Source organism: Anopheles funestus, chromosome 3RL (assembly GCF_943734845.2).
Source record: "Anopheles funestus chromosome 3RL, idAnoFuneDA-416_04, whole genome shotgun sequence".
NCBI classification, from domain to species: domain Eukaryota; kingdom Metazoa; phylum Arthropoda; class Insecta; order Diptera; family Culicidae; genus Anopheles; species Anopheles funestus.
This window is the reverse complement of record NC_064599.1, coordinates 63,150,672-63,175,497: the sequence shown is the minus strand read 5'-3', so window position 1 is coordinate 63,175,497 and position 24,826 is coordinate 63,150,672. Positions and strand designations below refer to the sequence as shown.

Genomic DNA, 24,826 nt, shown 5'->3' with positions numbered 1-24,826 from the left:
CAAACAAACATGGCACGCGACTAGAGCGACGGCATGAAATGATCTTTCGCGGCTGGAGATAAGAGGATTTATTGGACTGATTTCGGTGGTCGCTAGTCAATGTGCATTCGGTGCAGCAGTTCGTATTAATTATGTACTGATTTCTTAAATAATCACAGAAAAGGGATTTTTTTTCTCGCAATTTCATACTACGAGTCACTTTTAATATCATGCTTCTTATCATATACAGTTTTTCATCTTCTTCTTCTTATTGAGCTGCTCGGAGTTGAGCAAGTTGCGAAGACATGGTCTGGTTGTCATTCTGTTTCCAGGAAAATCGGTCTAGGGCTGCAGTCCTCCATCCATGTCTGCATTCTATCTCCGATAGGTAGGACTCCATCTGATCCAGCCAACGAGCTCGCTCATCGACATTGTTGAAACTAGTTCAACATATCAGTAATAAATTCACTAGCAATGCAATTTTTTGTGTCCAAACAAACTAATTTCAACAAAGGCACATTAAAATAAATCAGGTTATAAATTTTTCTTATCTTTACCAAAAACAGACTTACAAAATTTTCAAATTTTTAGATTTTTTTTTTTATTTTTTTATAATTTCTTATTCTTTTTTCATATAAAGCATTATTTTAGTGATCAATTTTATTTTCTTGCAAAATTTCTCAAAAAAAAACGTAAGGGTTAAGCCTTATGAAATTTTCGAGTGGAATACTTTTTTTCTTTTTTTCTGATTTTTTATTCTTTTTTAAATTAAAAGCATTATTTGAATGAAAAGAAAGTTATTGCAACAAATTCGCATTCAAATATATCACATTTAAAAATTTTGCTGAATTGCTGAAAATTTAAGAAAAGTTTACATTTTCTCAAACAGGGTAAGGAACTTGGTTCCTCGAATAACTTCTGACACAGACATCTGAGGGCATGGCCGTCCAAGAAGAAAATGTAGCCATTGGTGCCATCTATCGACCACAGGTTAAAGATTGGCGATCCGTTGGATACCGACCGAGTTATAGGCAAAACTTGGTGCAAAAATGAGCCTTATAAAATTTTCAAATTTTTATAAATTTGTAATATTTTTTATAATTTTTTATTCTGTTTTTTTATTTAAAGCATTGTTTGGGTAAAAAGAAACACATTGCAACCAATTGGCATTGAAATAAATCAATTTAATTTTTTTTGCAAAATTTCTCAAAAAAAAACGTAAGGGGTAAGTAAGCCTTATGAAATTTTCGACTTGAAATTTTTTTTTATATTTTTTATTATTTTTTATTCTTTTTTTAATTTAAAGCATTATTTGAGTGCAAAGAAACGTATTCCAACAAATTTGCATTAAAATAAATCAATTTTGAAAATTTTACTAAATTTCCCAAAAAAAAACTAAGGCTATAGGCTTAGGAAATTTTCAAATTTTGAAATTTTTAAATTTTTTTTAATTTTTTATTATTTGTTATTCATTTTCCATTTAAAGCATGATTTGAGTGAAAATAAACTCATTTCAACAAAAATTTATTTTTTTTTGAGTTTATTTGCAGTTTCTCAAAAATATTCTGAATCGCGTTCGCAAACGCGACAATGGTTAAGCTATTAGTGGCGGGGTAACGTACAATAAATTCAGCACCAATCATACGAATCACCACTGCAAATCAGCAGGCAAATAGTGTCAATCGATGAAAAACCGCATGACTTCCGCACACAGTTTTCCAACGCGTTACCGGTGCGTTACTCGACAACCAACCCTTCGCGGGCCCGGTTCGAATGGCCGACCGACCCTTTTGGTACAAAAGGTAGCCAGCCTAATGTTTTGACACATATTCACCCATTGTTGTCAAACATGTTACCTTTTCGGGGCTGCATGCAGTGCCGTACGAGAACCGCGCTTGACAATGATGGTGATGACGGTGGTGATGACGTTTGCCAATAATACGTTGTTGCGTGCGTCTTTCCACCGTACACATTCCCATTTTACTCCCATTATCCGGCCCTTCATCAAACCTCGTTATGGGTTGGCCGCTTGTACCGAATGTGATTTCTTGCACAAAGTGAAGTTTTTGGGGTGAATACAATTAAGTCGCAGGATATTGTACGACCGGTTGGAATCGGATGCTGATACGCGCCTGTGTGTGTTCGTGTGTAAATAGCAAAAGTTCAATTGTGCGTACCATCGTCCTTTTTTATTGTTTCCTTTTTTTCTGGGAAAGTATTCCCGTGGTGCATCACAAAATGCATCGCAATAATAAAACGTTCAACGTGGTGGCACGATTGTGAAAGTACGAGCCAAATATTCCGGACACGAGGGACAGGGGAAAAAAACCACTAAGCCTACTAGATGAATGATTATTGCTTCACGTTGCCAAGCCAGTGCGTTGTTCTTCGTTCTTGCTATCAATTAAATCTACTGGAAAGATTTATCTACACCGAAACCGTTTGCTAACATTGGGAACCCGTTCAACAGCTTCTAAAACTGTAATCAAACAAACGTAAAAGAAGTATTAAAAATGTTCACTGACACCCAATTTAACAAACAAAAGCAAGACCCTTTTCTAATCCCGGTGCCCTCGACATTAAAAACGGGGAACGGTTAACATGTACCATCGGATTCTGCTAAATCCCTTCTCACTTTTCCCGTAAAGCATTCGTTAATGCATGTCGTTCATTCAGTTTCAAATTAAAGCGGTACCGGATTTGCGCAGAGGGATTACTTTTTTACCGAGCAACCTCCCTAGAGCGACACCCCTAGAGCACTGCATGGGGTGCGATATTTATGGGCTTGAATGAGAGAGAGAGCACTTGGACAATAATTTGATAATGTCGTAGTTTAAACCCGCCAACCGTTAAAACAGCCTTTTTTAAGCGGGGCCAACAATCTCGTAATCGATTACATTGTTGGGTATGTGTTACGTTGTCCGGAAGTCTTTCGGTTAGTTGGTGATTAGCATTTTATAATATGTCAAATAGCTCAAAATGGTGAGCGCAAAGTACGCACAAATCATAGGACATAAAATTAATGCCAGATATACATGGACTGTTTTAACCTGAAATGAATTTTTCATTAAAAACAACAAAATAGCTTGTCTATTATTTGTATTGAATATCCCACTAAAATTGATTCAATTCTTTTATTTTTGTGTGTTTGTATTTAACCTCTGTTTTTTATTATATTGTAACAGACAAAAGATTTGTGTGCAACGTTTTATCGTAATTTTCAAATACATAAAATTGATCAATTATCTAATTAGGAATCAGGTAACAACCCCCAAAAAAAGGAACACACAATGAAAGGAAGTAAAAACATGACGGTTTTACAATGAACTTAAGCGGTTATCTAGCAAATTTTTCATCCTATGACAGATCCTTCTGCTCACGTATATTTGTTCCGTTTCAGAATTGGCTCTACTTTTTTCACTGCAAATGTTTGTCCTGATTTGCAACAGAAAACCTCTCACAGTCGCATAGCCGTACATACCAAACATCCTTCACTTGATTCTTGCTTTTTTGTGTCTCTTTTTCCTACCTACCAAAACACCAAGTGGCATTGGATATAAGAGAGAAAAAACCACGTGAAATGAAACGTTTTGAGTAAGTGTATAACATACCCGCACATATACACCGAAGCTGAGGAGTGTCTTAAAAAAAAGGACAAGCCTGGAGTTATCTAAATTACATCCTCAACCAGACGCAGGTTGATTTATGGCGTCATTAGTATGAATGTGAGCGTGCTCGTTTGCGCCCTGACAAGGCCGTACTCGTTCGTGGCGCACTAGTGGCTTAATGTTTGTACGCTATCGCGTTTGCGACCCATTTCTTCCGCTCGGGGGATTTTTTTACGAGCATCCGAGGTGATGGTGGATGGCCAAAGCAAACGGCTTTCCCACAACGCTATACTGTTTCTGTCCCCTTTCCCCACCGCCAGTTCCAGTTCGTCCTGCTATGGAAAAGCGGTAGAAATTTAAAAATTCCTTCATCATCGACTCAAAGATATTGCCATCGTTTCCGTTTTCGAAAGGAGGTCTGGACGTCTCGTTAGTTGACTGTGCACTAGCTTGACGGCCAAGGCCAAAAAGGTAAAGGCAGACGAGTTCGGGAACGATTGACGAGACTGCTATCATCGCTTTGAGGAACGATTATGGTTCGTAGCGTAGCGTAATTGAAGGTAAAGCATCGTAACAAGTTGATAGTTCGCTAGTGCACAGGTAAACGTGAGACAATATTAGCAAAATTGATGCTTTTCCTACCTTTAAGTAAAGGCCATTTTGCGTTGCCTTTGAATTGCAAATCAAATAAGCTAGCTTGAGTTCAAACATAAAGTTTTAAAAAAAGCTTACCTTTGAACGTTTTCATATCTCATGATGGAATGATCTAATAAAAACCAACCGTCTTTAAAACGCTGCTGAAAAGTGTGCATTTTCCTCAGGTCACAAAATGAATGTGGCTCAGGCTTAAAGGCGACAGCCAAGCTGCGAATGGAACCGGGACAAAGTCGAGAAAGAAAAGTGAGATCGCTTGCCCTTCGCTATCGATTGCAATCATCCATCCGAAAGTATTCAGCATGCATTGGTGGTAAAGAAAAAAAAAGCAGTTCCTTCTCTTGGTGAAATAAATTTTCATCTCCACACGAAACCAAGTCCGCCCGTCGTCCGGACGCTCTTTGCCGTCGGAACAATGAAGGAAACAAAGGAAGCAATAACATTCCATCAGGCGCATTGCACCTTTTCCAAGCGCCCCCTGCCCCCGGAAAGCCGAGTCGTCACTGTGCCTTCACCGAGGATCCGAGCATGGAATACTGATGATGGTACGATACGATCGATAAGACTTAGACGAGCACATCCCGTACGGCGTCGTGCTACGAGAAGCATAATCTAAAAATGAATAAATTCAAATCGCTTCATTTATCCAAAAGAAGAGCGTCTCCTCATCTACTTTGTCTACTTTTATTATGCTGAGACGCTTACTTGCAATCCCCAACTCCGCCCCACCCGCTTAATGCCTGTTTTGCGAGCGTTTCTTTATCTGGGAGGGAGGGAATTGGTTGGTTCTGTCTCCATCCACCAAAAAAAAGCAAAGAAAGAAAGACTTCAAATGGGAATGAATGTTTCCAAAGCAAACGAGAAAGAATACGGATGGTGACATTCACTAAACAGCAACTCTGTGTTTATTGGAGTTGCACGACCTCAACTCCCTCCGAAGCAAAAAAACAAATGGTACGAGATCGTCACCGCGTAAGAATCGTAAGGACGCCAAAACAAAACTGGGGGAAGGATAATCGAATGAAAAAGCGGCCTAAAACATTGCCGAAATGCGTAGGCTTACGAAGAAAACCGTACGTCCGGGCGCTGTCAAAAGACGGGTGAAAGAAATTCATTGCGCCCTGCCTGTGGAGGAGATCGTTTTGGGTGTCTCTTCCGTTGGGGTTTCAAGCACAAGAAATAAAACCAAACCGAAACTAACGATACGGCTTCAGATTCGTATCGCTACAGACGCAGTTCGTTCGCTCGGTGAAGTTTTTGCTTCCCTTTTCTGGGGGAATGCAGGAAAATGTGAGTCATTTTCCGATCCGTCTCTAATTCTTGCCCCGTACCCATAAAGATCCTTGAAGTGCGATGAAACACATTCAGCACCGTTTGCTGTTAGAGGGAAGCTATAAAAAGGAGCTAAGTCCACTGGCATTTTTTCTTAAGAAACAAACAAAATGAATCGTTTTCGGTAAAAGAATCACCTCAAAAAAGCAAGCAAAAAAGCTCAATCGATGATTCTATGTTGTTCTCCTGCATAACTGGCAAATACTGCCATTTGGAAAACAAGATCAAAACAGAACCGAATGATAGCAAAAACCTTCGGATAAACAGCGTGGAAAGCGTTTATCAAGCTGTCTGATCCGCGGTAACACTTCGGCGCACATTATCTCTACAATTTTGGACACGTTTTATCGTCTTAAGAAATGTTCACCGTTGTCATCAGTAGAACGTATGCTTAACAAACGTAAAGAATGATTTATGCTTCAATTCAAATGGTTACACTTTTTTTCGCCCTGTTCAACAATAAATTAGCTATTTCCTGATTTAGCTTCACACGCTTTGGAGTGAAAAATAAATACACACACAGAGCCAGACAGACGGAGTCTCAACAGGAATCACTTTATCCCCGAAACGGATACAGCATCATCATGAGCCACTTTATCTAGCGAAAAAATAAAACACACACAAAATCTTCACGCTTGGCTCAAATATATAGCCACTCGAGTGCCGAGCTCATTCTACCATTCCTGCCGAAAGACGCCCGCAGACCAGATGAATGAACTTCGGTTGCCCCGAGGGCAATCGGGCTTTCGTCTTCAAAAGCTTTCGATTCTGATTACGCGTTGGTTCGGGGGTTGGTCTTATCATCCCAATAGACATGGTGCTTCTAGCAATCTATTCCATCGCCGGAAAACCATTTCCCAGAACGAAACAACAAAGAGAGAAAGTGAGAGGAAGGGAGAAAAAAAAATAACGGAAACCACCGCCTGGGGCATGTTTTAGATGGAATAATTACAGTCTTCTACCGCACGGTGATCATGAGCCATGCCGGTGAGCGATTGCGTCCGGAGGTTTTCCGAATTGGCTGATAATACTCGGCCCATCCCTAGACAGGTTTATGCTCGTTTCGCATTTAGTATTTATGAAAAATATGACCCAACTCCATACCGAGGGTGTTTTAAACATCTCACACAACCGGGCAAGATGAGATGGTTTCGGAATTCAATCTTCCTTGTCCGGAGAAGATACACCAGCTACACCAACTCCATCCTCCCTTAAAAACCCTCTTCCCGAAGAGCGACCGATCCCACTTGACGATTCAAACGGGATCCACATACAAACACACACAGACAGTGTCTGGGAACATCCTCCATTGTCTATCGGCCGTTGTGGCCAAGGAGAAAAGGATTTAAACAAATACCTGCAGGATATTTGATGACTAAATCGAAATCCCGTGCCGGCGCAAAACCCGGTAGCCCTATGGGCCCGGATACTATCGACGGACAAATCGACAGAGAAACCTTCGCCGTCGCAGCAAAGGACGGTTTGGGGAATTTGTTGGAGAGTCTAGAGTCTAGTTAGAATTCAGGTCAGTTGAGACATTTGTGGAAGGGGTTTGGAGATGGGCGGGAAATGAACCCCAAAACCGGAAGGGATGGGAAGTTTGTTGGTGAGTAAAGTTTCTGTTTTTCTTTGCGAATGGCTGTGGCGTATACGGTACGTGGAGCTCATACAACCATTGCGGATTAGCACATTCAGATGATTGATTTTACCGGAAGATTAGGACGGTTAGAATGGTTCTTACCAGAGAGAGAGAGAGAGAGAACTGTATGTTTGCCCTCAAACATGCGTTCCAGTTGTAGAAGTAGTTATCGTCGATCACAACTAACCATGATGTATCGCCACACATAAATTCCTCGCTTGTGAAGAACATTACACTTACTAAAGAGCTATTTGGAAACATAAATCTTAACTCATCATCAAACGCTGTTTGTTTTTATTACACCCACAAGCTGAATGCTAATGTTACTGTACCTTTTACCTGTTACCTTTACCAGTGAGTTCATCTATCAGAATTAATTTATAAGTTCCTGTGATTGTTTCCGACAAAAGCTTCCACCACATGCTCTTGTTTCATAGGTCCACCTGTGTTATATCCCTCCGGGACAGAGTCCTCAGCTATACTGATCCAAACGGAAAACGGAAGCTTAAATGCGACATCCATTCCATCGGGACATTCAACGCTCATAAGCGCGCCGCTATGGGCCACTACTCCATTTGGGAATTGATTTCAGCTTCAAGGCTTACCGGATTGAGCCGTACAAAAGGGAGACGCTTGCACTAATTCTCGTCGAACGGTTCGAAATGGATTGAATTTCAAAACCCAATGCCAGCGGCGTCGGCTGCAAATGAGCTCATGTGGTTTTTGATTTGGAATGTATGAGTGCTTCATCAGAGCGGTAACATCCTCCACATTGAGTAGGTAGGCGCATTTCCGTACAGGATTCCATCTTTCGGCTGGGTTAATGAGTGTCAAATGATTCTGCTCAGCGCATGTCGTTCGATTCCCGTACACCGGCGAGGGATCTGGTTTTTGTTGGTTTACCACTTGACAGTTGTTACAGTTCCCTTTTGTGTTTTGCCAAATCGGGTTGGACTTCGCCGTGAGGAAACGAGTGTATGTGTGTGTGTGTGGCTGCGGTACACAAAATCTCCGACCAACCGACAACGATGATGAGAGGCGATTGGTTCCCATTCCCGTGCACTCCCCGCTAAGCGAGAAATGAAATGGAACAGGAAGCCTATCCGTACATCTCGAACCAAAATTTGCCACAGGGCTTGGGTGTAGGATTTTCTGAAGTAGGATGATTTAATTCGGAACCAATTTGACGGAAGGGTCCATCGACCGTGACGAATCGATTGAGGATTAGTTAATCGGAAACGGGCTGCCTGTTGGCATCACTGCCATCAAACTTAGGGACATTATAAGATTGTAGGATTAGCTTTACAATCTGTTCGTGCAGTTTGTAAAACAAATATGAAACCAGATTTATTTTCTCTTTTAAGTCTTTTCTCCCTTATTTCCTTTAGACTGAAGTACCGTATACCAGTACCAAGTAAGCATATAGTAAATTGGGTTTTGAAGTGACTTATATTTTAATAGCTTTTTTAGTTTGTCTTATACATATAACTATATGTATATAGGAAAAGTTCAAGCCCTCCTCAAAGAAGAAGAAGAAAGGACAATATTCAATATTCTTACTTGCCAACGTCCGGTGCCATTCTCATGAAATGACCAGCCACCTCAAGAGTCTGGCGAGTCTTATTCGCTGTACGATAGTGACCTCATCGTACATTCAACAATTTTTCTGTACATATTTCTCTCGATCTTCGTTACATATTGACAGAGTCCATGTCTCAGAGGCGTATGTGAGTACTGGAATTAAATATGTTTTACATATTCCGAGTGTCGAGAAACGCGACAGGTTTTTTGAGTGGAAAAGCTTACTCTGCCTTTCGAAGGATCGATTGGGAGAAAGCACCCAAGCCTGACCTTTGACCCAAAACAGGCGAAATTTTCGATATCTTCAAAAATGTGTTATTCTATCTGCACGTCACTTCTGAGTAGGTCAAGATTTTGTAGAAGAACCAATGCTGTCTATGTCATCAGCCAATGCTCTGAATCTGTGTTGACTTATAAAAGATGGTCACCGAAATTTTCACCTCTGAGATACGGATGATCTCTGAAGAGATGAAAGGAATGTAGTTGTTGCTCAGCCATCTTCTCGCAAATCTCCCGCTTGGTGAAGATCTCATTAAAGGTTGATGTTCTGATTCGGAATCCTTTCTGATAGTTTACAACTATTTACTCTACGAATGGAACAATCTTCTAATATTAGGCAAAAAATCTTTTAAGTGGTATTCAACACCAAATGTTTGTCTTAAATCAATTTGGGAATTGTGGAATTTGGGATTTATGTCATAACAAGTGAAACTATTCAGTGAAACTAATTTAACAAACTGTAAATAACAAGCATAGTACAACACAAACATAAAAGGAAAATGAAAAACAACTCCTTACTTATGTATCTTCGAAATTGTAAAATCAAACCATTATAATCAATTTAATGCTGCTGTACGCCTCCATGCACACAAAGAAAACACATGCTTCGTAAGCACTTTGTGGCCATGTTTGCTTCTTAACACAAAAGACATCACGTAAAATTTACCGGCGACAATCAGGTCGATCACGATTCCATTCACCATCTTACAACCTGTCCGCTACAAAGCATCTTCCACTAAGCAGCAAATGGAAGCAACCAAAAAAAAGCGATAAAGGAGCAAGAACTAAAATGAACACCATCTATCGCACGAAACCGAAACATCTGAGCGCCACCACCATAAACAAACAGCAACAAAAAAACACGCTCCCCCCGAGCTCATTGTGCTCATTGTTAGTGCTCCTGTACAGCTTACGGTGTACGATTGGCAAAGCTAGTAAGTAAGACGGTTCGTTAGTTCCGTGCGACATTAACGAGCAGCCTCAATCACTAACGCTCGTTCGTTTCGTACTTCGAATCAAAGTGTTTCGTCAGCAATCATGTGACACAAAGGACGAAGCGTGGAGTCACTTCCAAACCTCACGATCCTTCCATGGTTTCCGGGTAGGTGGTAGACGGTGGGAAATCACTTCCCAGAGTAAAGTGGAATAAAAATGACAGCCAGCAGAAAGAACGCACAGGAACGCAAACAAACAAAGGCGGGCGACAATACAAAACACAAGAAAAAAAAAAACAGGAAAAAGGGAAAAACATCCATCGTCAGCCACAGATGCTACCCGATGATGTTTGCACTGTTTATTTCCTTTCCTCGCAATCAAACGGTGAATTGATTGGAGGAATAAACACGGCACAACTGGCCCATTGCTGGCTGTTGTGGTGCCGGTGCTGGTGCGTCGATTGTCATCGCCCTGGTCGAAAGAAAATCTGAAACGATAAGTAAATAGTCATCCATCGATGGAGCGCTTCGTGTGTTTACCCGTCACCCGCCAGAGTGTCCTTTTTTTGTGCTGAGATCGAAGAATTCCGCGATACGCTTACAGGCACTTCGGTCTCGTTTGCTAACACACACCCGGGGGAGGGCGGTAAGCAGGATGGAAGCAAATTAGTTTCAGAACTTCAAACACACCCGAACATCTCGAACGGGAAAGGCCTGGTGGAATGACAGCTGCGCCACGCTGGGTTAAGCGTGGAAGATTACCTTGAAGACGCTGGCATGGATCGAATGGCGTCAAAACTTTCGCTCAACAATCCGCCCAAATCGCGATGTAGAAACATTCTGCCCCGTGCAGCAATTACTAGCTGGTACGATGCTGGTTCCTCTTGGCAGGGAGAAAATGTGTCTCGTCCTGTCCTGTACGACCCAGCAAAAATACACGAAACACTCTTACCGCAACGAACATTTCGGGAAGGGCATTGGTTGCAATTTGCATTTCAAAGCAGTCTATTTTTCTTCATCATCTTCGTACGTTATGTCCTGGTTCTGTGATGTCCTGGAAATTTTCCTTCATGTACGCTCTAAACATAAAAGTCAGCTAGATGGTGAATCGAATCGTTAAAGTACGAGGAATTCTCTATCGCTTATTGCAATGCGTTTCAGTCCCAATTTTGACGTCCGCTTCCCAAAAGCATCCGATCGATCCGAAGATAGAAGTTAAACGGATCCGTCTTCCGATGGGTAATATATCTTGCACTTCTCCCTTTCCCTGTACACTTTGGCCCAGTTTTGTCGACCCTCCTATACCAGAGGTTCAGTAGAACCGTTTGGAGCATCTGTCAAAATTTGTCTCAGCACTAGTATGAGTAGGTGGCAACTCGCGTGGAATGAACGACGACGTCTTCTCGCACGTTGCCATACATACGCAGTACGGACATTCGCGCACCACATCATGGGGTCGCTTCCCTAATGCGCGTGAATGGGGATGTGACCGTAAAATGGGTGAAAATGTTGCATACATTGCTGAAGGGAAAACCCATATTCACGTCGAGAGGGATACTCCCCTTTATTTTCTCGTTATGCATCGCTTCTTGATATTTCCCACACATATACAAACTAACCAGCGTCTCGATATCCCACTCAAATATGTATATTTATCAACGAAAAAAAAAAACGCACCAAGCAACGAACAGAAGAATGAGCAAACAAAACATCTACCACACACACACCCTTGGCGTGTCTGGCGGGAAAATAGGAAAGGAAAATGTGTATGTGCGTTATTTTATGTGCATAACTTTCAATAAATTCGTACATCAACAACATGCTTTTTATGGGGGTTTTTGCTCCTTGCACGGTTCAATGGGGAACGTTGCCATTTGTTGCCGGCGCAAGATCATTGCATCACTGGTGGTTGGTGCGCCTGTGTTTTTTTTCTTTTCCATGTTCTACAATTTCCTTCGCTTTGTTGCCTTTTTAGTTACTGCTTCGTGAAAGGGATGCTTGTGGAACAATGGAAATTGTTTTATGAAAAAGAATCGAGAATCGTTTTTCCGAAAAAGAAATATTTTTTTTCTCAAAAAATATAACCTTTTTTCTGCAGTATTTCTCCATCTTATTGCATTACTAAATCGAATTAAGTCACAGTGAAATCCCAAAAGTCCCTTACCACGCCAACACTAATCAAACGCCGATGTATCGGTGAAAAGTCATTAATTTTAATGATTCATATCGGTCGCGCTCACGTTTGGATTTCGGATTTGGTGCGCTTCCGATTCCATAAATCACTCGTTTGCCACCCGTTTTCGGTCGACATTCCCGCGTCCCCGTAATGTTGCCGATTATCTATCTGCTTAATGTTGCCCTTACCGATACAGCAAACAACGAAAAATGGGTGTACGATTTTTTTGGGCTCTCTCTCTCTTCACCCTCTATTGTCGTCCTGTTTTTTCCCGCCAAAAGTTTGACCTTCTTCTGTGACGGAACGCGCGAACTAAATTATCCGTTCGACTGACGTCAACTAAGGGACGAAATAGATCCCCGCACAGCGGGATATTTTTCCCCTGCTTCTTGCTTCGAATTGTCACAATCCAGGACGACCACATCGCTGTCAATGAACGGTAGGTCCAACTGTGAATGATATCTGTGAACCAGGATGGAATGGAATGGAATGAAACGACGGGATGTAAGCAATGTCCTGGAATAGTAATACTCTCTCTCCCCCGCTTTTTGTCAATGTTCTACACCCACCGCGTACAGTCGTCATCATTATGAGCGAACGTGGACGTGTAGCCACGCGCACGGCACAGCTTTTTCCGTACCAGACTTCATCCGGTTGGAATGATTATTTGCTGCTATCTTCCCGCTAGCCCCGGGCCTGTCCGGGTTCCGCCCGGGGATCATCAATTACTTTCGCTCAAGAAACTGTCAGTCGCACACTTTTGTTATTTCTTCGCCGTTTGCTGAAGAGCCTTCTACCCACCCACGGCATCGGGTGACGCTTTTTCTTGACGTCTGTCATTGCCGGTCATTAGTGTGGTTGCGTAAGAGCACCCGACATCGTTGTTGTCGTGTTGGTAAAGTGCAAACAATGGTCCCCGAGCCGAACCGAGTGCAATCAATAACATTATTACCATCGACATCATCATCAGTATCGGGACAATGCCGTGGCTAGTGGTAAGGGAGTACCTGAGGATGCAGTCAGTTGCTTCGTAGTGTTTGATTTAGTGGCAGCCTTGTTTAATGAAGCGCGGGTATTCTCTTAAGAAACATTTACATTTGCGACATGGTTCTTGGGTAAGTGTACTGGATGTAACGAGTCACGTCATTGGTGGAATTCTTCAGTTTGAGCCAACATTCGTTAAACAGAGTGAAGCTGGAATAATTATTGCTACTATCTAAAAAGTCTATTTAAGAACACATTCTCTATGATTTCATAGTATAACATATCCAGTAAGTAGTAGTAGTTCCGATTCAAGGGTTTTTTCTTGAGAGTAATATGCTTCATTGTGGTGAATCCATCCATGCATCTATACCATTGTACACAGGCAATATTTTAGAACTAGCTTCAATTTGCTAGATTACCAGAAATAGCTTCACTCCGATGCCAAGAAATAATGGAAAATGCTCAATGTGTCTTTTATGATGTCTTCCTCATTCTGGAGAAAGCCGAGAGTGTGAACAGAAGCCTAGGAGAAGTGATACACCAAAATCGAAGGTATTAATCTTGTCCAGAAATACCTTGACAAGTTATACTATTGCTATGCGAAAGTCCTAGCAGAGACTGCCTACAACTGAGCAGCGATTGTCAGCCATAAGACACTTCTGAAGAAAATATATTTCACCGCGATCTTAATGTATGACGTGACCTATTTTATAATTAGACTTATGCAGAGACAATTAGCCTATACAAAGATCTGCATTGATGAATCTCACGTTCTCTCTCTCTCTTCTTGGCTTTTAACGACCTTACAGGTCACGCCGGCCATTTCTGGCTTACTAGACTTATTTTTACCACGTAGCCGGATAGTCAGTCCTTGCTACGGGGGGACGGTCCGGATGGGATTTGAACCCGGTCCGGCCGTGTGGACTGGCGCCGTTTATCACATGCACCATCGGGCCGCCCCCATCTCACGTTATGTTCTCGAAAAAGGTAGTAATCATCGAAAAGGATTAGTTATTTCCTTGAGGACTTTGATTGAGAATTGTGCTCAAAATGTCGTTTGAAAGTACTTATACAGCAAGTATTATTCGAAAAAGGGTATGGTCTTTTGTTCTATATCTAAAACAAAAGCTAAACCTCAACGAGTAAACCTTGAGTAAACCTCAAACTGAATCAATTTGGAGGTGAAAACCTGCCCGAATTGTAGAATCCAATGCAAATTCTACAATTTCTACATTTCCTTGTATTTTATTTGTAATTTTTTAGACTATTTTTAGGAAAGGTAAACGTACAGCAAATAGAGTGATATATCCTACTGAGCTTATCATATTCGTGAACATCTCGAAAGCCCTCTTCAGCTTCACTAAGTGCAGATAAGATTCGATACCTTTCCCATCATGTGAAGAGAAGCTTAAACACTATTACAATTAAACCATCGACCGCAACGACAATGTAATGTAATTGAATCATATTTGGCACAATTAATGATGGGGAAATAAACACACCAGCATAAAACAACTACCAAACACTTACTTCCGACGACCATCGTACGGTTTTCGTTTAACGTTCCATCGAGTAATTTATTATTGTTTTATCGTCTAATGAACATTCCGTGTCGATGAGCGAACGAAACACGTTCACATAGCAAAAAAATACTCCCAACCCAACATTGCTAAACATTTGTGGTGAAAATGTTCCTTCCCCTTCCTCAAACCACATCCTTCCACTAGTTTGGTTTGTGTTTTTTGCTGCTTTTGCTTTATGTAATAGTTTTTATTGTTTGCTTCATCATCGCCCCCAAAAACGTCGACTTCTCCATTCAAACGAGTAGCATCACGAAAGCCCACAGTATCGCAAGCCCGTGAAATCGCACCAACTTACTTCCTTCTTTTCGCACTGGAATTAGTTTCAAACAGAGACTAAATGAACTGAGGATGGCAACGAACGAAAAAAAACGAACCACGCCATTCGAAACTCTTGCTCCAAACCCGGGGAACCCCGCACAACCGTTCGCACGCATGAACATGAAAAACTTCCCAGAGCGTCTTGCGTAGCGAAGCCAAATGGGTGGGAGAGACTAAAAAAAACCGAAAACCTCCCGTTGAGCGTACGGGTAAAGTTGCTGGAAAAACGATACTCCTTTCCCAACTGGAGACCCTTTTTTTCTCCTCGCGATGCGAGTGTGTACGAAGCGGTTCCCAAAACGGTGGGCAAACCCTACGCTAGGGGTTTTTCCGAACTTCCTCGGGCGCAAAAGCACACCGAAAAGGAGCTTTGCGTTGGGCGTAAATTAGATTCCGACAGGATCTTATCAAACATTTATCTTCCGGTAGGTCGATCAGCACACGCAGAGGTCGCATGTACATGTACCGGTATATGTGCCCGGTGTACCGTGTGCGTTGATAAAAAGATTAATAAGAGTGAAACACCGGTAATCAAATGAACAAGGGGTACGAAAATGAACTTTTATAATTAACTTCACGAGCGAACTTTACTTCATCACTTCGTTTGATTGGTGTGAACAATTTTCCCGAGAGCTACCTTAATAAAAAAAACACAGGACGAAAATTAATCAATCTATTTAGATGAAGCGATAGATTTTATGTGTCTTTTATATTAAAATAGTGCAAGTATTGAGCGTAAAAAAATCATTACATAATTCAATTCATTTAAGATAACTTCATCAAAATTTTAAACCAAGAAAACCTGCACAAAATAGTCGCTATTATCTTATCCAAGAAAATATCCCCAAAAAGGCACAGCCATAAGTAGTTGGAGTAGCCATAAGATAAGGAGTAGGAGCGATTGTGCGATGCGCTCCCAGAAGCGAAGTTTCGCACCACAAGGAGCGCTACACACAGGAGCGATTGTGCGATGCGCTCCCATTTGAAAATGTCCTAAGGCTATAGCCTTACCTAATTTGAGCAATTTAGCAAAATTTTTAAATGTGATATATTTTAATGCAAATTTGTTGCAATAAGTTTCTTTTCACTCATATAATGCTTTAAATTAAAAAAAAAAATAAAAAATCAGAAAAAATTTAAAAAAAAATGTCCACTCGAAAATTTCATAAGGCTTACCCCTTACGTTTTTTTGAGAAATTTTGCAAAAAAAATTAAATTGATTTATTTTAATGCCAATTGGTTGAAAAAAGTTTCTTTTCACCCAAATAATGCTTTGAATAAAAAACAAAATAAAAAATTATAAAAAAATATTAAAAAATATAAAACTTGAAAATTTCATAAGGCTTATTTTTGCGCAAAGTTTTGCCTATAACTAGGTCGGTATCCAACGGATCGCCAATCTTTAACCTGTGGTCGATAGATGGCACAAATGGCTACATTTTCTTCATGGACGGCCATGCCCTCAGATGTTTGTGCCAGAAGTTACTGGAGGAACCAAGTTCCTTACCCTGTTTGAGAAAAAGTAAAATTTTCTTCGTTTTTCAGCAATTCAGCAAAATTTATAAATGTGATATATTTTAATGCGAATTAGTTGCAATAATTTTCTTTTCACTCAAATAATGCTTTAAATTAAAAAAAGAATAAAAAATCAGAAAAAAAATTTAAAAAAAAATTTTAACTCGAAAATTTCATAAGGGGTACCCCTTGCCATTTTTTGAACAATTTAGCAAAATTTAAAAATTTGTTTTATTTTAATGCGAAATTGTTACAATAAGTTTCTTTTCACTCAAATAATTCTTTAAAAGAAAAAAAAGAATAAAAAATAACAAAAAAATTAAAAAATAATAAAAATTTGAAAATTTCATAAGGCTATAGCTAGTGGGTCACGAGCGAAAGAGGTATTTCAATGGCTCCGGTCATCTAATTGTGCGCGCTCCTTGTGGTGCGAAACTTTGCTCCTGGAAGCGCCTCGCACAATCATTCCTGTGTGCAGCGCTCCGTGTGGAGCTACCTCAAGCGCACCGCACTCTTTAGAGAGCGAGAGCGGTGCGCTCCGCTCTTGCAAAAGAGCTACTTGACCCAACACTAGCCATAAGTTAGCTCTTGTTCATTAAAAAATTTAAAAAAAAACTTTAATATTTGTCAGGAACAAAGTCTTTATCATACATCGCATGTAATGAGCAAAGCCAAAGCGACCCGAAAACCAAATGGAACAGAAATAACATCTTTTGTATCGCTTGATAACGTGAAATGGTTCCCGTTTTTTGGCGCTTTTTTGAAACCATTTTCTGGTCCTCTTTACAGTTATCGCATTCTCATTTCATTATCTTTTTTTTGTCCTTCCCTGCCGCCAGAATTTGCACAATCACATTAAAAAAACGGTGCAATTTCCTACCGATTCAGAAAAGGTTATCGTTTGCTGTAATCGTGGCCTGAATCTGTGGCTACAATTATCCACCACCATGGGAGTACTTTTTTTTTGCTATACACTTATGGTACAATCCAGATAAAACAACGCATGATCGCGCATGGTAACGTAAGGTACAATGCACAGCCATTGCAAGGTAGCATTATACCCAAACCTATCTTTTTACGAGGCGAGTCCAGACCAGATTACTGGTGGACTGACTGGACTCGCACAGTTGCCCCTTTCGTCCTTGCTGGCATGCATTTTACCCACTTTTACACACTCATTTAATCCCGCTTTAAAACGGGAGTAACGAAGCTAACGAGTATGCGAACGTAAAAACACACAAAGGTTTCCAACGGTGAGCAGATAAAGCACAATAAACACTCACACACAGTCACGCAGCCTGGTCGCAAAGATCGCTTTCTGTAGCGTGGAAAGTACGCCGGCAAAGTGGGCAGTTTGGTGTAGATTTTCGAGGAAAAATCATTGTCAAACGTAGCTCGGCTTCAGGGAAACGCCACAGCTCCCTACCACCAACTGGGTTGGTTTTGCAAAATGCAAGTTTAAAATGTTTGCCCCCCTTTCTGGACGTTGATCCTTTTTGTGGGCTTTTCGACCAGTTTGGCATGTGATGTTCGCTTGTAACAACTACTGAGAGAGAAAAAAAAGCGTACACACACCCATACAAATCCTTCCTTTCTTTCTCTGCTCAGTTTGGGGTTCTTTTTTTGTTGTAATAAAAATAAAAACCAACCACTATCTCTTCACCAGAGACTGAGCTTATCGCTGTGTGCGGATCAACCATACCCGGCAAATGGTGGCTGTTTTTATTTTGCTACCGACAACCATCACCGGCCATCGCTATGGCGTTCGAACCCCCCGGCGGGGGGCTGCATGGGGGATGGTTTTGGTACGGCGGGACGTCACTTTTGCATTGTGAAATGTGCACTCGCTGTTGCACCCGAGATTACATTGTTCTTGGCCGGTCGGTTTTATGCGCACAAATGAGCAAATGGAGCGATTTTTCTACCCATTTATACAGGGAAGCAGTGCGCTGAAGCCTTTTTTTCCTTTTTTGTTGTCTGTCCTACGTCTGTTGGTTGGGGTAAATACTCTTTGCCGTTTGTGGAATTTGTGGAAAGGATAGGATTTTTTCTCTCGTTTTGCCATTAAATTTGTTCAATAACAGCAAAGTTCAGAAAGTGTCAATTCTATCCCATGACATAAAGTATCAAAAATGTAAAATTAAAAAAGTCTAGTTCAATTAATTCATTAATTCTAGCCGGTACAAGTCTACAGTACTATTGCGGATATCTGTACCAGGAAACCATACAAACCTCAAATTGATGATCGATAAAAATTATAATCTGGTTAGGTTACTGATTTGAGTGAGCTGTTAATTAAGGGTATAAATTAAATGCTATCGAAGAGATCTAATACAACTTCTCTTCATCTTTGCATTCTTAAACACCAATTCTTCTGACATGAAAAATATTGTTTATTCTTGGTGGACACCCTCGTCCCAACTAAGGAACAGTTTTTGGAGCTAAGTCTTCGACGTTTAGAACTAAGAGCTTTCATATATTCATATTTTATTTTTATATTTTTGATTCAAGTCAGAAAAATAGGACCCAACTTCTCAATATGGTAGTCTCCAGAACATTTATAAATGCAGAATTGATTATTGTTTAGTCATCGAGTCACCAATGTCAATTTAATCCAAGGAATTTAAGCGCTTCTTAAATACTGTTCTAGTTGTGGTTTACCTCGATTGAAAACCGCGTCGCATTAACAAAAATATTACATAGAACTTGAACTAGTCCAAAACATTTTGAGAATGAGCTATCATTTCCTAACTTTTGGAAGAGATACAATCCATTATTCCTCCTTTTCAGTGTGTTTAGAATTAGTACCAAAATATATTCAATCATCGCATAATATAGGTAAAGTGTTAAGCCTCTCATCTTCTCACAATAATTCTAAATCGATTTCGATAAATGACGTATTCTTCTAATGGAAAGGACTGTTCCATACCATTGTGCAATCGATTGCATACATCTAGGCGTAAAGGGGTTAAAATTAAATGATGCTGCTTAGGTTGTGGAACTATGTTCCATGTTTTAATTCCAACAAAGGCCGTAAAATGAGACTAATCTTTAGACAATCCTGCTGCATGAAATCCCTCATCTCCTTTAGTTAGGTAGTGGTTATTTAAGCTACTCAAGTAAACCTACTAGAAAGCTTTCATCATCAAAACGCTAGCAATACAAGTAGGATACCATATGCTTCACTTTCGTACCAGAAGTTGAAAAAAGTCAACCGACTGTATCCAATAGGGAACACGGGCATGAAATTTGTAAATAACACAAATAAATAATTGGGTCACCGAATCGGTCTCTTGCGGGTTGGCTAATCCTTTAAGATCGGTTAATACCAGCATCATACCACCTCAGGCGCATTCACGTCTCCCACTTGTCCATTTACTCAACATCTACTTGCACCATCATCACCATCGTCGTCATCATCATCATTGCCTTCATCATCTTCAATTCACATCTTGTGCTTATCAGAAAATGTAAAAAAAAAGCAACTCCCCGCTTTGTGTGGGCCCTTTCCGAATCGATAGGACCAACAATTTTAGCGTAGGGTACGAGTGGACCGCGTGGTTTCAAGTACTCTTGAGCCTTTTTGCCTCTACCCTACCCATGGTATTCCCTTTCAACCATAGTCGCGCTGACTCATGCTGCAGGCAAGAGGATACAAAAAAACGAAGGACCATTAACGAGTGTTTTTGACTTCTGCTCTCTAATAAAATGATTCGATTTTTACGATCCATTCAGGACCCAGCGGACCCAGCGGTAGCGTCCGCCGGAAGTTTTTGGTGAAGCGTTTCGATACACACTCGTATCCAAATGCTAAGGCAACGGTTACCCAATCCTACCTTCACCCTCACAACCTTCAGTATTTTATGCTTTTTCAAGGATGACCAACTTTGGAGCATGAAAGATAAGAAAAAGAAAAAACAGAATGTAGGCAACACACGGTACAAAAAGGAGGTTGGAGATGAGGGCGGATGGGAAAAAAAGGTTTCCCTTGAATACGGTGATGATATCGTTGTCTTCGAGCAGTTCGCTATAAAAACACCAACAGTCCGGCTCCCTGGCCGGAACGAAACTAGCAGATGCTGATAAAGAAAAGAGGTGTCCAATTCTATACGATGGACATATTTGTAACGGGAAATTTTTTTTTTCTTGGGGATAGTGTGTTGTAGAAAGACACCACCAAATGCTGGACCTGCGTCTATTCGTATTGAAACTTCTGCCCAACGACTAAAGAAAATGGCAAAGTCATTCTTAGAACAAATCTTGAACTTACCACCCACCCTTGGGTTTGGGGTCAGCAGTATAGGGAGATGTCCCTATAGCAAACGGTATGGCTACTTCAATTTTCTTCCCTTTTTCTGGTATTATTTGCAACCAGAGGAAAACTTTACCGGAAGCAAATTGTTCTGTTGGAACGATTTCGGTTCATAGTGCGCTTGGGTTTTTTTCCCCACTCTTTTGCTTCCTTTTTTTTCATTTGCTTTCTATCTCGACGGAAAAGTTTTCTCGTGTATGTGTGTCCGTATTTCAAAGTTGATCGTTTCGCAAAGATCCTTACAGAGGGTTTTTTGAAAATTTGGTAAAGCATCCCGTCGTCTGGGATGTTTTTTTTTCTGTCATATTCTTCTTCATGTTGCTCCCAATTGTAGTCGATAGGAGTTTGGTAAGATCTCGCAGTCGTTGGCACTTCACCCCCCCCCCCCCCCCCCCCTGGCACGATATGTGACTAATAACAGGATACAAATTATTGGGCAAAATGGGCGAAACAATTAGTGTCGTCTATGAATTATCTCGTTTTGCACTTGTGGATGGGAAAATCGCTTTTGACGTGACTTTTCCAAAGTACTTTAATTTATATCACCGAAATGTAAACTGATACAGCTTTAAACTCATTTTGGAAGTTTAAAAAAAAATCAATGAACAGCACATTTTATGTAACTTTTTTTGCAATCTGGCATAAATAAAAAATCATTCGTCTAGCCATCCGACACGACCATCTTCGCCATCGGTTATGTTGCATGAGAACATAACACGTGCATAAATGTTGTTCGCCATTACATTCCATTTCGTACCCTATTCATCAACCTCCTTCTCCTTTGGCAAATCTTTCCCACAACCCGCAACCCCTTAAGTAAGCACCCCCTGAACGAACGCACAACATTTAGAACCATAAGTGCTTTTAGTGGTGGAAAATGGCGTACAGAAAATGGCAGTATGGGGAGGTTTGAGTTTTTTTTTCTTCTCTTCTTTGCTTACGTAAATTTTGTCTATCTGCTTCACTGGTGACTCGGTGTCCTTACGGACGTTTTATGAATGCGCATCCCAAGTACGGAAGAGAACTAGCAGAAGCTAGCAAGTGTGTGGAGAAAAACTTTTTATCAAATGGTTGGGTTTTAGTTAGATGGATATGGATATAATTCTACCGTACGTACCCGTACGTATCCGAGCACGGCACGATGAGAGATGGAGCAGAATTTATTGGACTTGGGCCACGCCTTTTCTTTGTTCATTTCGTAGATTCTTTTTGATAGATTACGCAGCAAACGAATGCTTCCCACCCAAAAGCGCCGGGCTGACGGTGGGTGTACAGTTTCTTTGCTTTTCCCGTGGCTTAATGGGGGTTGTAGTAGTAGAAGATTGTCGGAGCGAGGGAACGTACACATTTTCTAGACATGTTATTTTCGGATTTTAGTACCATGTTCATTTTTTCTTGCTGCCTGCGCTTATATTAATAGGATGCGAGACATTCTGCGTGGCAGCAAATGAACGAATGTGAGAAAAATAGAAAATTCCAAATCGAGATAAGACAATTTGACACGCGATAAGAAGCTGTGATATAGCAAAGAGTTTTAAAATATGTTTTTTTTCTACTTTCAGGTTCGCTCACAAATATCGTACCCTTGGCGGTGGTGCTCGCGAGCCCCACCGAGACAGAACACAACCCGCAACCCTCCACAGGAAGCAATATGGAAGATCTATACCACCGAATATTAGATGACAACGAATTTAGCTCCCATGCAAATATCCGGTACAACAGACACAGTGAGTCCCGGCAATCGGGCGGAACTACGGATCGGGAGCGTCCATTTCTGAGGCGTGAGAACGATTCGCCCATTCCCGCGCGATGGCAGGAACCGTCATCCGCGCAGCGAGTAAACAATAATCGTAAGATTAATCTCGAGCCTCATAGGGCTAGCACTAGCTTAGATAATGTAATGAGCGGCTTCGATGAGCTTACCGTCGAAGGTCGCGCTACTACGGAACGCCCAGTCGCCGGTGCTTTCGTGCTCGATGATGTGCACGAGCAGCGGGCACTGTTCGAGCGCGAAGGACTGTCCGGTGTATTGCGGGATCCGGAGCTGCACGGCGAACGGCACCGTATTCTGGTGAATAGCTATGCGGAGAATCATTTCCCTGCCTACCGGCGGCATCGCCGATCGTTGCTAAGACGTCGATCGATCCGATTAAAGGAATCGTTCGATAAGGAAGAATCCGATAAGGACAGCGAAAAGCCAACAGCCCACGGTGGTGATGTTTTGAATGCGAAAGTAAGCAGCACCGAAACAGCTTCGGTGAAACCACAGTCAAGCTACGCCGTGCAGCAACCGACCGCGAATGCTAATTCCAATGTACATTCTAACCTTCCACGAAAGGCCGACGCGCGTCCGAGCCTGGCAATTGGTGCTGGAACTTCCAACACCCAAAGTTCCCCTAGCAATAAGGCTGCGGACCGTGTGCCTACCTACCCTAGAAACAGTAGCCAAGGCGTACGGGCTGCTGTCGAGGCGCCTACGGCCGGATCAGGCCGGCAAGATGCGACCAACAAAGTCGAACACCTTCCAACCGTAACCGGTACGACTGAGCGAGCAATTATGTCGCCACAATCTTTGGCACCGGGCGACGGACAGCGACAGCATCCTGCCGGTACGAACGCTCACCCAGCCCCACTCACTATCGACAGTTTCAATTTGCTAGACGACAGCGTCTACATCACGCCCGCCCACGGTCATCGCAATGACAGTGGTGGCGCATCGCAACGGTTGCCTTCCCTCGGTACGGATCTGACGCTTGACGCTAACGGTAACATTTTCGGTCGCGAAAACTTCGACGAGCAAATTATCTTTCTCAATGGACCGGATCTGCTGGAGACAAGTGCTGAACAGCAGCAGCAGCAGCGAGAGTTACCCGGCGATGAAGGCGCACGGAGACAGCTTGCCGGTAAGGTGGCACGCGAAGTGGCCCGAGAGGCTGGACTAGAGGTGGACGGTTTCGTGGCAGATGAACCCCAAGCCCTGCCACTGAGACCGATTATCCGGGGACCTTCGGACGACCATGTGGTGGAGGTCAATGTGGTGGTGGTGTACGCGGACCAGCACGAAACGGTACGGCTAAACTGTGAGGTTGATGCCGATATTACCACGAGCGTTTGGCTCAAGGACGGACAGATAGTGCACGTGATGGACAAAAAGTCACGCACCGCCGACATCCGGTTCGTGCGCGAACCGCTCGGTGGCCTTACGATCTCGAATGTGATGCTGGAGGACGACGGGGTGTGGCAATGTGAGGCCGAAAATGCACGCGGTTTCTTCTTCAATGGGCGCCCGATAAAGTTGATTGTTCTCGGTAAGTTTATGACGGTTAATTTGACACGCCTGCAATGCATTGGCAGCGATTTTGTAGCATCGTCGCCAGTGCAATCGCTGCTTTGCTGGTATTTCTTTGCCCTATTTTAGGGGTTTTTTTAGATGAAATGGCGAAATTGAGTGAAATATTGGGAATGCTTTTATTAGTATTAGGAATACGTATAAATAGAAGCGGAATATGTTTATCTTTCCCAATTTTTTGTAATATATAATCACTTTGGCGTAAAGCTTTCTTAACTCACTCAATTTAAAAGCTTTCTAATATCACGGATGTATCAGTTGAGAGCGATTCTTACAATTATAAATTTATTTTGACTTATGAAAGGGACAGAGAAAAGGAGAACTTCAAATATTTTGTGTAGAATAATTTTTCAAATCCAAATTTAATTTTTTAACAAAATGATCGAAAACGTTTGCTGTTAAGAAATTGGTTAATGAGCACCAAAAATATGTTTCAGCATCAATCAATACCTTTTTAAGTATTTAAAATAGAAACCCGAGTTTGAAAATTCGAAAAAAAGAAACTTCACATCACACATTGAAAGATCACACATTGTTGATGTGACCAAGTGTGGCAATTATTTCGTTATTTTTTTTTTAATC

General features: G+C 41.5%; 1 protein-coding gene across 2 annotated transcripts in view; it reads left to right on the top strand.

Moving 5' to 3' along the window:
• LOC125770309 (uncharacterized) overlaps nucleotides 1–24,826 on the top strand; it is a 57,625-nt gene that overhangs the window by 21,277 nt on the left and 11,522 nt on the right. For both annotated transcript variants that reach the window (XM_049439715.1, XM_049439714.1), the window contains one exon: nucleotides 22,458–24,203. In XM_049439715.1, the coding sequence (XP_049295672.1) occupies nucleotides 22,458–24,203 (1,746 nt within the window). The remainder of the gene's footprint in view (nucleotides 1–22,457; nucleotides 24,204–24,826) is intronic.